The sequence below is a fragment of the Colossoma macropomum genome, unplaced genomic scaffold (genome assembly GCF_904425465.1).
Source record: "Colossoma macropomum unplaced genomic scaffold, Colossoma_macropomum, whole genome shotgun sequence".
Taxonomy (NCBI): Eukaryota; Metazoa; Chordata; class Actinopteri; order Characiformes; family Serrasalmidae; genus Colossoma; species Colossoma macropomum.
This window is the reverse complement of record NW_023494793.1, coordinates 44,327,826-44,343,727: the sequence shown is the minus strand read 5'-3', so window position 1 is coordinate 44,343,727 and position 15,902 is coordinate 44,327,826. Positions and strand designations below refer to the sequence as shown.

The 15,902-nt window shown below is 40.4% G+C and overlaps 1 protein-coding gene across 2 annotated transcripts; it reads right to left on the bottom strand.

The window, feature by feature from the left end:
- Positions 1-3,439: 3,439 nt before the first annotated feature.
- Positions 3,440-14,582, bottom strand: LOC118812997 (N-acetyllactosaminide beta-1,3-N-acetylglucosaminyltransferase 3-like). Of its 2 annotated transcripts, none has more exons than XM_036578105.1 (3): positions 14,405-14,582; positions 13,709-13,766; positions 3,440-4,647 (listed from the first exon to the last, which is right to left on the bottom strand). In XM_036578105.1, the coding sequence occupies exons 2-3, from the start codon at positions 13,731-13,733 to the stop codon at positions 3,500-3,502; spliced, it is 1,173 nt and encodes a 390-aa protein (XP_036433998.1). In that variant the 5' UTR covers positions 13,734-13,766; positions 14,405-14,582; the 3' UTR covers positions 3,440-3,499. The 2 variants fall into 2 exon arrangements, with proteins under 2 accessions (XP_036433998.1, XP_036433999.1); XM_036578106.1 differs by having other exon boundaries at positions 13,709-13,749.
- Positions 14,583-15,902: the final 1,320 nt, after the last annotated feature.

The following is a 15,902-nucleotide window of genomic DNA, read 5'->3' as shown; positions in this document are numbered from 1 at the left end:
ACCAGACCAGAAGCAAGTGAGAACCAGGCCACCAGGAGCTATCTCTGCTCTTCAGGACTGTTTTGAACACACTGATTGGGAGATGTTCAGAGAAGCAGCAACTTCCGGTGACTCCATCAATCTAGAGGAGTATACAGAATCAGTGACTGGCTACATCAGCAAGTGCATTGATGATGTTACTGTCTCCAAACTCATCACAGCTCACCCCAACCAGAAACCATGGATGACTGCAGAGGTGCGCATGCTGCTGAGAACCTGTGACAAGGCTTTCAAGTCAAGGGACAAAGCAAGCCCCAGGATAGCAAGAGCCAAGCTTTCCCAGGCCATCAAAGAGGCTAAGCGTGCCTACTGAAAGAAAATCCACAACCACTTTCAAAACAATGCTGACACACAGCGCATGTGGCAGGGCATCCAGGCCATCACCAACTACAAGTCACCTTCACCTGCTTGTGACAGTGATGCCTCCCTTCCAGACGCGCTAAATAACTTCTGTGCTCGGTTTGAACCAAAGAATGGCATGACGGCGAGGAAAACCACTCCTCCTCCAAGTGAATAGGTACTGTGTCTGTCCACAGCTGATGTGCAGAGAACTCTACACAGAGTCAACCCAAGGAAAGCACCAGGATCCAACAGCATACCAGGCAGAGTGCTCAGAGATTGCGCCGAACAGCTGGCTGATGTTCTCATGGACATATTCAACATCTTTCTGAGCACTGCAGTCGTTCCAACGAGCTTCAAGTCCACCATCATCATCCCTGTGCCGAAGAAGTCTCGTGTCCTGTCCCATTGCACTCACTCCAATCATCATGAAGTGCTTTGAGAGGCTTGTCATGAGGCACATTAAAGACCAGCTTCCTCCTTCACTGGACCCACTGCAGCTTGCATATTGCCTCAACCGCTCAACAGACGACGCCATCTCCACCACACTCCACCTGGCTCTCACCCACCTGGACAATAGAGACACCTATGTCAGAATGCTGTTTATAGACTTATCATAGCAAGAAGGATGAATCAGCGTACAGAGAGGAGGTGCAGCAGCTAACAGACTGGTGTGGAAGCAACAACCTGTCTCTGAATGTAGACAAAACTAAGGAGATGGTTGTTGACTTCCGGAGAGTGCAAGGTGACCACCGCCCACTTAACATCACTGGCTCTACTGTGGAAATCGTCAGGAGCACCAAGTTCCTCGGTGTCCACATCACAGAGAACCTCACCTGGTCCCTCAACACCAACTCCATAGCCGAGAGAGCCCAGCAGAGCCTCTACTTCCTGCGGAGACTGAAGAAGACTCATCTCCCCCCTCCCATCATCACCATGTTCTACAGGGGGACTTTGGAGAGCATCCTGAGCAGCTGCATCATCGCCTGTGTAACGAGGTTAAAATATATCTTTGTTTTTTGTTAAAATTCCACCAAAATCCTATTTTTCTGAATTATTTGTTTTCATGTTACATATTTTACGTATCTGTACTGGGGAATCATTTATTTTAAAGTTTTTGTTAATTGTGTACTGTCACTTTAAGAGTCACGGTATTGCTGTGCCTCAGCTGCAGCGCCTTCAGTCTGCGAAATGCAAACTGAGAGAAGGGGGCCTGTACTGGAGAGAGGGAGAGAGAGAGAGAGAGAGAGCAGCGTGAATGTTCACTCCTAAGCTAAACATTGTCTGCAGAGCTTTCACTGTTATATTTTTATGTTCATACAGCATCAGCAACTATAAAAAGAACCAACAACCAGCAGCAATTGTGGTCCGAGTCCTTCATTCAGTCGTTGCAGTACTCCTTGAAGGGGCTAATGGTCGTTCGGTGGGACTACAAAAACACACAAGCCACCGCGAACGCCAGTTACACCTGGTTTGGGAATTGCACCGCCTCTGACCACAAGACCCTACAGCGTATACCCGGAAAGCCACCAGCATTATGGACGACCCCATCCATCCCTCACATGGACGTTTTTAACTGCTGCCGTCTGGCAGAAGGTACCGGAGCATCCGTACCATCACTGCCAGACTCTGGAACAGCTTTGTTCCTCAAGCAGTCAGGTTTTTAAATTCACAAGGACTGAACTAACCGCCCCCCCAACACACACACACACACACACACACACACACACACACACCTCTTTTGATGCACTACATGAATCTGGAACATTGCTGCTAATACTGTGTTTACACTGTTTTACTACCTCAGTAACTGCTGTGCTCACGTATGTTATCTGACTGCGTAAACTCACGGATCACATCACGTTAAATATCTCTGCACCTTATTCCACTACCTCATGCTCAGAATGAGTGCTGTGTTGGCGCTACACTGTCCTGTCTGTTTACTGTGTCTAATGTCTGTTTAATTTATCGTATTTATTGTATTTTGTTTGCACACTTATGTCTGCACGTTCACACTGTACTTTTTGTTCCTTGTTGCACCTTCTTCCTGGAGGAACGTAATTTCACTCCACTGTAAACTTGTACATACATGGAATGACAATAAAAGCCTCTTGACTTGACTTGAGGTGCTCCATATTTTGTTACTGGTCTCTCTGTGCCTCTGTTCTGTCTTCCCAGTTAGAGCTCCACCAACACTTTTTGCTCACTGTATTCGTGTTGCATGTTTGTTGCCTGTGATTATTCTCTGACTGTTTGGCCTTTTGAACTGCTTTGTTTTGGCCTTGATTTAGCCTAGCCCATTTACACCTGTTAGCTTATTGTATATTTTGTATATAGATTACTTTGGTAGATTTTGTAAATATCTTCACCAGGTGTAGGGTTTGGCTGCCATTTTGTTTGAGTTTTGGGTTTTGTCAGTCAGGGAGTTTGGTAAGCTGTTTGTCTTTTTGTTTATCATTTTGTTTTGGTAAGATTAGTATCTTTCTTGGAGTTAGTTTGGGTTCTGACGTGCTAAGCTTCCACTTTTAGAGAGCTGTCTCAAAGATTATGCTGGCAAAGATAAAATCATATCTTGCCTCTATAATGAATTGCAAGCTATCAACCCTCTTGCAACAATTTCCGTTAGAGCAAACTTTGAGAAGCGTGTCTCTGGTTCTGTAGTTCAGACTATGTGACACCATCAACCAATCAGAAACTGTTTCAGACATCAGCCTCACCAGAATTCTGATCAGTATGAGCTACTCACCTGCAAAAAATACTTGAAATGTGACTCTCACTCCGAGTGTTGTATATGAAAAAGAACGGTAATAACTGCTGTTACAGCATACTCACATCGCCATAAGAAGCTACATATATATTTATCAGTATTTCTTTTTGTAGTCTTTATAAAAAAAAAGGTAGTTCGGGGAATGCTGCCAGCCTTACCAGGCACAAAAATGTGCAACAGGTTCTGAAGTAGCTATTATATCAATATTTATTTTGCACAGTAACCAGCCAGTCTGAGGACAGGTATTTATCAAACATGTCTGTATTGTGCAGCTCAGGTATGTACACATGCAAATCGCTGTAGATAAAGGTATTTGTTAAATACATTCATGCAAAAGCTTTCAAGAGTCATGCTTTAATGAGCAGTAAGTGTCTTTCCACATTTCAGATCTTGCTGGTGGACTTCGTGCCACATGATGTAAATTTGATGAGGCAGGAATCTGTGGACTAGGATAATTTCACGATAATAGCAAGGGTCATAAGGGTCCAGCACTTTGGAGGGAATGTGTAGGCCAGCTGTCCGAACGCCCATGTGGGACGAGGGTTTCAGCCCAGCTTTTTCCAGACACATTCCCATGTAAACATCGTCTATGGGCAGAATAGTGATGGAGTGAGACATATTGTAGATGGTCTTGGCAGTAAAACGTGAAAGCAGGAAGCCTCCTCCGCCACAATAGGGAGGATACCTATCAGATTCCTGCACTTGGACCGGGACATAATATTTGCTGGCCTCATTCCTGATTGGTCCAACATACTGGATTAGGTGGCCAACAAATAAGTGTTTATTGGCACCATCATCACCCAAACCTTGGAGATACACCACCATGTTATCCGTGTTGGCAAAAATGTCATCATCCCCGTTGAGCAGGAAGTGGGCGTTGGGGCAAAATCTTTCCATCCATTCAAAGAAAAGGATCTGCTTGAGTGTGAGATTGAAGAAGGAATCATGAAAGTCCCACTGCAGAATGTCCTTGTGTTCACGGTTCTCCACTTCCAGGAGTTTGTTCATCCTCTGCTTCTCAAAGCTCTGTCCAACAGTCCCAGATATAAACACGGTACGAATCCAAACGCCGTTCTGCAGCCTCTCGGCAGCCCATGTTTTCCGCAACACCTCCCGTCTCTCATAATTGGGTGGAGAACTCTTGATAACCAAAAAAAGAAACACGTCTGAAGATCGTTCAGGGCCACCACACTTATCGGGAATGTTGAGTAACATCGGGAAATGCCGACAATGTCTGTAATATAGGAAGTCTTGAATATTTTGGGGCAAGGAGGAAAATCCACTGATGTTGGAAACAGATGAGTTCTGTTCACATTTGGGAGGTAAACTTGGAAAAGCTTGAGGCATCCCGGCGTTGAGTTCCAGATTCCGTTCATATCCTGATAGCGCAGGCTCCTCTTGGCTCTTGTCCTGGAGATATGTTCTCACGAGTATGATCAAACACAAAGTGCCAGCAATGAACACAGAAGCCATCTCCAGCTTCCACCTCCTCACCTGGATTCCTAGATGGAAGAGTAGAACGTTAGAAAATTCAATTTTCTGCAATCATATAAACATCAGCTTAGCCCCCAAAACAATCAGTGAAAAAATGTGGATTAAAATGTAACAATTTTTTATGTAGTTTTAGTAGGATGTGTTTTTGGTCATCTTCTTGCATCACCATAGTCATCTGTGAATTTTAACAGCAGTCAGACAGATATTTCTCCAAATTCACCCTGCAGACTGTATTTCTCCCATGAAACTAACTTTTTTTCCTAATGTGCTTTTGATTAGTGAGAATTCGCTCCTATATTCTTTTCATCTCCCTGGGAGGGGGGGGACTTCTATGTCCCCCACATACATTCAGTACAACACTTTAGATATCATGTAAATAAAATGAAAAACAACCCCATAGCATTATCCCTCCTCCACCAAACTTTACAGCGTCAAATCAAGCATAATCAAGTAAATGCTTGCACTTTTCAATAATACCTCCCACAGTTGATTGTGGAATATCTTGGAGGAAAGAAATTTTATGAACTGACTTGTTGCAACGGTGGCCTCCTATTACAGAACCACGCTCGAATTCAGTGAGCTCTTTAGAACGACCCATTCTTTCACTAATGTGTGTAAAGGCAGACTGCATGGCTAGGTGTTTGATTTTATACCCCTGGGGCAATGGGACTGAATGAAATTCTGAATGAGTTCAATGATTAAGAATCCCTGTACTTTTGTCCATATAGTATACTTGTTATTCACATTCTATCTAAACATATAAAGATAAAAAAAAAAAAAAGATCTAAACATACCTTAGTAATAATACTGTTCTCATAACTTTCAGAAGCCTAAAGTGAGAGGTGCCATTCAACATAAGGACACAAATTATTATAAACTAGGATACTGGGATAGACTGTCCTGTTCACAGCAGCACAGGGATTATTCTGCCCATAAGAGCAGCTGTTCCTACAGCTAACACTCATATCAAGTCTCCCTGTAGCGAGCAGGTAGTTTCATCTCTCTGCCTCTAGATGTCACTGTCTCACACTGTGGTGGTGCTGTTTCTGCAAAGAGTGACCAGCTCAGACACAGTACAAGAGAAATGAACTGTTCACAAATCTCAGTAGGTCGATCAGTAGTTCCACAAGGTGATTGTGATTGGGCTGTTTCTTTTTGTTCTGGTTGGTTTCTTTTAGTGATGGTACTATTCTCAGTATGGACAACATATGATCTCGATTCAGAGGACTTACTTAGGATTGCTGCAGGTGTTTTCTGCCCTTTCTCTTTATCTAATTTGACTCAAACTCTTTGTTCTGGTTGTAACTCTGAAAGGGATTGGTCAGAGTATTACCTGTTGTAAAAGAACTGGTAAGCCTCTTTGACTTTCTGCTATCAGCACAATTGATGGTGAAGGCATCAGCTTTCTTTCCAACACTGGAAATGGCATGTGAACGTGGCAAACCATTATCAGCTGAGCCGGGAGCTCGGTAACACATAAATGCTAGGTGTCGATCAAGTTGTTTCAGATTGTCTTTCAAGGCTTGGATGGCCCTCTCAGCTGCACCATTTGATTGAGGGTAATGGGGGCTAGACATCAGGTGCGTGAAGCCATATTTGTCCCAGAACAGAGACAAACTGTGTTCCGCTGTCACTCACAAGCTTAAGAGGAATGCCCTTGCAAACATACTTTTGAGTCTAGCGGTGACTTGCTGGCTACTGATGCTGGGCACCTGGGCCATGTCTATAAACACAGAGTAATGATTCACTATCACTAGGTACTTCTTCTTATCAAACTCACACAGGTCAGGGGCAATTCTCTGCCAAGGGCCATTTGGAAGGGATCAGTGGCTCCCTTCTCTGAGCTGGCTTGTCCTCTGCACAGAATTCACAAAACGTTACCCTTCTTGCAATGTCATTACTGAGTCCTGGCCTCCATACCGATATTCCAGCTCTTTCTCTGCATTTGGTCAGCCCTTGGGGACCATCATGAATTCACTGCAGAACCTCATCTTTGTTGGGATGCTGAAATCACTAACCCGTCTTGATGTAACACAATACTCTAATATTCTAAGAGATGGACCTTTCCTGTATACTAGGGTATGGAGTGAATAATCTTCTCAGGCCAGCTACTCCTGATGTGTGCAAGTACGCTCTGAATTGCAGATGCACTCCTAATGCATTCCAACGTCTCTGAAGATGCTGGTCTGCAGAGATTTTGTGACTGCTCGCACATATGCAGCAACTTCTTCTGTGTCCTATATGCTGCCACCCTGCAGGAGATTCCTCAACAAGGTGTCCATGACCACTAGTTGTCTAACTAACCTCTCTCACTTACTATCAAACCACTCACAGTCACTATCAAACCTCTCACACTCACCATGAAACCCTCTCACAGTCACTATCAAACCTCTCACACTCACCATCAAACCCTCTCACAGTCACTATCAAACCTCTCACACTCGCTATCAAACTCTCACACCCACCATCAAACCTCTCACACTCAAACCTCTCACTCACCATGAAACCTCTCACACTCACTATCAAACCCTCTCACACTATCAGACCTCTCACATTCACTATCAAACCCTCTCACACTCGTTATTAAACCCTCTCACACTCGTTATCAAACCCTCTCACACTCACTATGAAACTCTCACACTCACTATGAAACCTCTCACACACTCACTAACAAACTCTCTCACACTCACTATCAAACTCTAAGGCGTTCTTGATAGAGTGTATGAGAGAACTTGATGGTCGTGTTTTCTGATTTGCCTAGAGAGTTATCATTTAAATTAGCAGTTTCTGATTCGCTCATAGTTAAATATGCCCGTCTCCTATGTGCAGTAGTTCACTCTTAAAAACAGATAGGGTAACACTTTACATTAAGGGTCGCTAATCAATCATTAAATATATAATAATCAACTATTAGTTTCCCATTGTTTAGTTATTAGTTAACACTTCATTAAGCATTAGCTATTACTTAGTAATTGATTAAGCACTTATCAATTAGTAATTAAGTACACTGTTAGTTGATAAGTTAGTTTGTCGTTAGTTTGTGGCTTACTTACTCGTTATCTGTGTGCTAATTGCTGCTTATTACATTGTTAATTAACTAATAAGTATTTTTCTTCATATAAAGAAGTAATGTGATGATAACTTACTAGCACTTGTGTGTTAATCCCGCTAATTATCTGTTAATTAACTTTCCATCACCTCCATATATTCAGTTGCTTCACTTTTCTCACTTTGGTTCATTAAAGATGCTTATGGTCACATCTGACCGTAAGATGAGCGCACACAAATTCATGGACGGTTTTGTTATTCATCACGTTCATCTTGGCACATCTGTACTCATATCTGGTAGGAGTGCATGTAAATTTGGGCATAAATGCTGGATATGTGGCTAATTAACCAAAACTATTATCAACATAATCTGTAATTGCAAAAATAAGAACAACAATAGAAAATTTCAGTAATACTAATTTGTGTGCATGACAGTCCAGGACCAAAGTGGATGTACTCACTTTACATGCACATTGATATAAACAAGTGCTGCAACTATTTCATGTTCCATTTAAAGACACATTACACTGTGCTTTTGTTTCATACTACTGACTCACAAACACAGCTTCGGTCATACACTGCAATAATACAGCGTTTATTTTAGGGAATTAATTACACTAAACAATCACTCTACTATGTTAACAACACTGAGAGTATTTTGTTTTATTTCACATTTTATTTTTTCCAGTTGTTTTCATTTTAATACTATTAAGTTTGGTCAGCAGGGGAGGAGTGCACTCACTGCTGGACATCAAACTCCACCCATGAGCATGGCCATTCGCTTTCATGCCAAACACTGCCGTTTTATTGGCTGGCTACTGAAACATCTGCATGAATTGTAAATGAGGTGCTGGTCGGCTGGTTTCATGCACTGAAGCTGATTTATCATTTATGCTCAAATCTCCACTTGTTTCCACATCGTACAAAACTGTTATGAATCAGACGCAGAGCAGTTCATACCTTATAAAAGGCAAAAAAAAAAAAGTGTTCTTTTTTATGCGACTTTGGTGATTAATGGGCATTAGATCTTTACATTTTGCCCGTTATTTACTTCTTAAATTCCACTTAATCAACCATTCATTGCTTCTTAAATTCCTCTTACTTAACCATTAATTACTGCTTTTGTGTCCCTCCAAGTGACAACACAAAATCAGTAATTAATGTTTAAGAGGAATTTAAGAAGTAATTAATGGTCAAAATGTAAAGATCTAATGGCCATTTTGTCATGATAGTGCACGAAAACTAACATATGTCTTTTGTAGCTCAGTATTTGAGCATTATAGTTCACTACTAATGCTTAATCCGGACGTAATCGCGACTCTTTGTGAAAAGGGCCCATAGCCATTAGATCTTTACATTTTGACCATTAATTACTTCTTAAATTCCTCTTACTTAACCATTAATTACTGCTTTTGTGTCCCTCCAAGTAAAGTGACAACACAAAAGCAGTAATTAATGATTAAGTAAGAGGAATTTAAGAAGTAATGAATGGTTGATTAAGTGGAATTTAAGAAGTAATTAATGGTCAAAATGTAAAGCTCTAACGGCCATGGGCCCTTTTCACAAAGAGTCGCGATTACGTCGGGATTAAGCATTAGCAGTGAACTATAATGCTCAAATACTGAGCTACAACAGACATATGTTAGTTTTTTGTGCACTATCATGACAAAAGGAAGTGAATGGAAGCCCTGATTTAACTGTAAACACAGCTAAAATGCTGTGTGTGGTGTAGCCCTGCTTACTGCTGCTGCAGCTGCTCACCTCAAGCAGTGTCTCTGTAGTTGAACAACATGCCAGCAATTTCTGTAATATTTTTGTTTTCAAAAGAAATTAAAGTTCTTCTGTGTAGTATGAATTTGGTAGACGTTGTTTAGCTGTAGCTAGGTTAGCTAGCAACGCTAGAAGCCATTTCTAACTGTAGCTGTGTTCCCAAAATAAGGAAGCTAGTTAGCTTTCATCAGCTGCTGCCACCAGCCGGCTAACGTGGAGCAGGTTCTGTGACACATTTAGCTACATGATGGCAGTGACTTCTGACATCAACACAAACAAAAACTTTTACATGTAAAGTCTATTTGATAGACAACGTTTAAACTGTATTAGCTTACGGTAGGCTAGCAGGCTACAGTCGCTAATTAGCTAGCCTACCATTAGCAGTTTGAGGAACACCAGCTTCGTATGAGCATCGAACTTTAAAGCTAAGTTAGCTCTAACGCTGTCTATGTTAGCGATCTGCCAAACAGCATTGTTCTTATCGTTTCATGGCGATTTTTGAAGCAGCACTTCAGAAAACACCCACCTTTCATTGCTCAGTCAAAAACGCGACTCCTAGCTGGAAAAAACATCTGAAAAAGCTGCTTCATGTTAGCCGGGCTAGTTTGGTTAGCAGTAGCTTCTAGCTAGTATAGCTAGCTTAATATAAATACAGTCTATAACATTCATGCTGCATATAAAATTTTTCTTTTTTTTGAAAACAGAATATTACCAAATCGCTGGCGTGTTGTACAAAGACACAGAGACAGCTTGATGTGAAGCAGCTGCAGCAGAACTGCAGTAAAAACAACATACAGCATTTTAGCTCTGTTTACAGTTAAATCAAAGCTTCCGTCTACTTCTTACTCTCACGGTCACAGCCGTGCAGGAAAACTAAAATATAGCTGTTGTAGCTCCATGTTTGAGCGTTACAGTTCACTACTAAACATTCTGACATCGCGTCTGCAGTAGCTTTATGGAGAGGAAGTGAGTTTTACCCTGCTAATAATTAAACCGGAAGTAATCACGACTGTTGTGAAAAGGACCCAATAATCATCAAAGTTACGTAAAAAAAAACACCTTTTTTTGCCTTTTATACGGTATATACGGTTTATACGGTATGAACTGCTCTGCGTCTGATTCATAACAATTTTGTACGATGTGGAAACAAGTGGAGATTTGAGCATAAATGATAAATCAGCTTCAGTGCATGAAACCAGCCTACCAGCACCTCATTTACATATCATTTACATGAAGCACACACTAATTTATGCAGATGTTTCAGTAGCCAGCCAATAAAACGGCAGTGTTTGGCATGAAAGCTAATGGCCGTGCTCGTGGGTGGAGTTTGATGTCCAGCAGTGAGTGCACTCCTCCCCTGCTGACCAAACTTAATAGTATTAAAATGAAAACAACTGGAAAAAATAAAATGTGAAATAAAACTATATACTCTCAGTGTTGTTAACATAGTAGAGTGATTGTTTAGTGTAATTAATTCCCTAAAATAAACGCTGTATTATTGCAGTGTATGACCGAAGCTGTGTTTGTGAGTCAGTAGTATGAAACAAAAGCACAGTGTAATGTGTCTTTAAATGGAACATGAAATAGTTGCAGCACTTGTTTATATCAATGTGCATGTAAAGTGAGTACATCCACTTTGGTCCTGGACTGTCATGCACACAAATTAGTATTACTGAAATTTTCTATTGTTGTTCTTATTTTTGCAATTACAGATTATGTTGATAATAGTTTTGGTTAATTAGCCACATATCCAGCATTTATGCCCAAATTTACATGCACTCCTACCAGATATGAGAACAGATATGCCAAGATGAACGTGATGAATAACAAAACCGTCCATGAATTTGTGTGCGCTCATCTTACGGTCAGATGTGACCATAAGCATCTTTAATGAACCAAAGTGAGAAAAGTGAAGCAACTGAATATATGGAGGTGATGGAAAGTTAATTAACAGATAATTAGCGGGATTAACACACAAGTGCTAGTAAGTTATCATCACATTACTTCTTTATATGAAGAAAAATACTTATTAGTTAATTAACAATGTAATAAGCAGCAATTAGCACACAGATAACGAGTAAGTAAGCCACAAACTAACGACAAACTAACTTATCAACTAACAGTGTACTTAATTACTAATTGATAAGTGCTTAATCAATTACTAAGTAATAGCTAATGCTTAATGAAGTGTTAACTAATAACTAAACAATGGGAAACTAATAGTTGATTATTATATATTTAATGATTGATTAGTGACCCTTAATGTAAAGTGTTACCACAGATAGTTCTTCAAAGTGAAGAAAAAAGTTCTGTATAGAACTAGAAACACACACACAAAAAAAAGATTTGCATGATTAAAGAGCTCTTTGCATAGTGAAATGGTTCTTCAGATTGATAGTCAATGTGCTGTAGATGGTATGACTGGAGTCTTTTTGGTGCTGTAGCGTTCTGTGTATTCTTGTCTTTTATTCTGTATTGTCAGTGGAAAAATCACAAATAGCTTCATTTCACAAGTGGTTTTTGATCGGTTTGTAGAACAAAGCTTTCTATGCCCCTCAGAACAAAGCTATCCATGCAGATGTCATAAAATGATAACCCTGGTGCTGAAGCAAGCATAGACATCACCTATTTAAATGCTTTTTTCTGTGGTTGTTGCCCAGGTATATCCTTCTTTAACATTTCTGTGATGGGGTAGGAATTTTGGGCAGGAATTTGCTCGAATAGTTCACCATGCCTAGGGTTTGGTATAGTTCAGTAATGTTGGCAGAGCTTGGCATTTCTGTGATAACCTTGACTTTATTAACATCTGGCTAAATTCCATCTTTGCAAATGGTATAGCCAAAGTACTGTATCTCAGGCTTACTGAAGTAACACTGTGGAGCTTCAGTTTATGTTCTTGCATAATCTGCAACACAGTGCTCATGTTCCGGTCATGGTTTTTTTGATTGATCACTCAAACACATTTAAAGAAACAGGGATCAACTTCATCTTCATTGTCACTTTCTTAGCAAAACAGAAGTGTCATTTTGCAAATGTGTTGACACATTTTCATTGCTTTCAGCCAAAAACACAAAACTTTACTAGATAACTGCAAAACAAAAGAAACACGTTTACTGACAGCTTACAAAAATACTCTCATATTTATATCTACCTTAAGTTGTTAACTTAGCAATCAGTCATCATCAGCTAATGATGTGAGCATCAATAAAAGAGTTTTGTAGGCAAGTGTTGATCAGATGTAAAACATCCACTCAGTCTACCAGAGACACTATAAACACCACCAAGAAACAACAAAAAAAGATTTCACCTGAGATATTCATAAACATTTGTTCTGTTTTTTTTTCATACTCATTGAAAAAGCTGAGAATAGTAGAAAGCAACATTTACCCAAATGATGTCAAACAGGAGATCAGAGACAGCGTTAGTCAGTAAAGGTATGTGCAAACGATTTATACAGCGTGAAACTTTCCTATTGAGGTTTTTAAATGGTTGCATCATGAATGTAACTGAGGTCCATATCATGGAAAAACAAGTTTTGCAAGTTTCAGTAAATATGTAAGCACTGTTAGCAAACACTAGATAAAAATGTACCTTTCGCTCTCCAGTCCAATCCATAAATGGAAATTAAGCTTAAAAAACAGCCTCATACAGTTTTGAAAAGCCATCCACAACTCATTTACATATTTCCACCTATTCAGCCTCCAGCGGTTTAGCCCTGTCTTTTCATGCTTTTTTGCATGAGGCACATCTTAGGGGAGCCGACTGAAACAGAGCTCAGTTACATATTTTTGTCTTAAAGGTAACTAATACAGCCTAATTACAGTTTAATTGTAAGGCATATACAATAGTGATGTATAAAAGATTTATGCCTATTTTGACCCATGAAACAACTCAGACAAGTTCCGAGACATGAAAAGTGAGCAAGCTGATTTTTGTGCACATTTTAATTTCTTTCATCCATAACTTTTGAGAGATGGGTGTAAAAAGGCTAATTTGTGTGTATTAAAATTGTCTGCAACCAAGACAATAAATTCCAGCTTTGCTTTTGTCAGAAAAGGAAGCAGAATGTGAATTCTGTGGACTTCCAGTGTTTATTTTGAGGAGGGATACAAGCACTACATGATTTAGAGGTTGAAGATCTCTCAAAGAGAGATTTAAGACTTTTCACAAATAAAACAGACTCGAGTTACTGAACACATGAATGGTAACTTTAGAGGAGAAGGAAAAACATCTGTATTTGAATCTACTCACTGGAGATAGACTGCACCATCTTCATGAACAGCTGATTTCACCTAAGAGCTGATTTCACCTGAGATCCAGAAAAAAAACATTGAACTTTGCTTGTAAATGAATTTTAATGTAGTTTTTATTTTCTGTTTTGTACACTCTTATGCAAAAGTTTGGTCGAATAATTCAGTGTTTGAGATGTAAACAGAGTCATTCACAAATAGCCGTTTTATTGACTATCCAAAACCACCAGAGAATCTATACATGTCGTTTAAGTGTTTGTATGGAACGTTAATGATGGCAAAATAGTGGAAAATCGGATCACAGTTAGTTTTCTGGGAGGACTATTTTGCCTCACGACGCCGTGCATGCATTAAATGTCTATGTGTGTGTTGTGGTCATGGCGATCCCTGCACTGTAAAAAATGGCTCGTCAGATCAACCTAAAAATTACTTCATATGGTAACAAATAAATTAACTAGTTTTATTCAACATAAATAAATAATTTGAACAATTCTTTAAATCAGAGCAATTTTTTGAGTTGAATAAAACTAGTAATTTTTTAGGTTGATCTGACGAGCCATTTTTCACAGTGTGGTTCCTATCACCACCACTGTAAAGACGTCTGAGTCTCTACAAATCAACCATTTCACACCAAACCACTCTGAATAATCTCAAACATTAAATTAATGGAGAAATTTTGTAAAATTTGTAAAATTACCTTTTCCTCTGAACCTGCTGAACTCCACAGGAGAATGATCTTCAGCAGAATGTCCTATCATCACCTATTCATATGTGTGTGAGAGCTATAAACACTGCGTTCACTTAAACACACACACACACACTGAGCCCTCTCCCGAGCGAGACGGAGTGAGAGAGAGTGTAATGTGGTGACTCACTTTGAATAGGAACTGAATCCAGGGCTTCTTTTTGGTGGGTCAGTATAAACTCAGCAAGCCACCAATTGAAAGCAAGGAATGGACTCCGGTGCAAGTTTACTCTAGAGCTTAAACAAATTAACAAAAACAATGACAGGGGCATCTCTGGAAAAGAGATGATTTAAGTATTGCAACTATCATTAATGAATAGTTTACTGAATGGAAACATAAGATGCCTGGAAGAGAATTTGAACCACCAACTCTGTAGGTGAAAGACTGACACCTTACCAGTGAGCTACCAGATTCAAACAACAAACTAAGGACGTCAGGAGATAAAATACTGCTAACTTTGTGTAAAGAGAAAAACACAAATGGATTCTTCATGACTGGCTCAATATTGAGTGCCAAAGCAGAGCTTGATTTTTTTTCAAGGATAGAGGTTTGAGCACAGAACATGCACAAAAGAGAGGCTTCAGAAAAAGAGCTTGAGAAAAAGTAAACTGAAGAAGGCTTTATCAAAAGTACTAGGCAGTCTGCTGTCAGAACTCCAGGGCTGAGTCTGAGTCTGTCAGTGAGCTCAGCTTACGAAATCACCCTTGATTACCACATGGCAGGTCTGTGCCTCTTTCTGGTGGCTGTCTGTTATTGCAGGTGGCTCAGCTCAAGAGAAAGAAAATAAGAAAGACAAAGAAAAGAGAAAGGAGTTCCAGACTGGAATGATGCGCCAGAGTATTTTGAAGGGGTCTGTTTACCATGGGGACAATTTAAGAGCCTTAAGCTGGAGTGTTAGGCCTATGGTTGAGAGCCAGATCCACTGACCTGGGCAGAACGAGGTCCCAGTTGCCACCTGCAATGCAGCACAAGCCCTCCGCCAGACACAAGGGCAATGACAAACAAGGTGTACTGCCATGAGAACTTTAAATTCCACCTCCTGCTCAGGGAACATGGAAGGAGGAAACCTAAACAGGCACTGGAATGGCATCATGCCCAACAATGAGTGCCACAATGTTTTATGGGCATACTCCATCCAGAGCAGGTGCTCAGCCTAGAACCCATATGTGAAACACAAGGCCCGCGAGCCAAGTCAGGCCCATGGCTTAATCTTATTTGCTCCGCAAAATTATTTTAATTTTATATTAATATTAGGCCATTTGGGCAGTCATGGGCTGGAGATTAGGGAACCAGTCCTGTGACTGGAAGGTCGCTGGTTTGATCCCCTGAGCCAACAGTACATGACTGAAGTGCCCTTGAGCAAGGCACCTAACCCCCAACTGCTCCCCGGGCGCTTGGAATAGGGTCGCCCACTGCTCCAGGCTAGTGTGCTCACTACCCCCTAGTGTG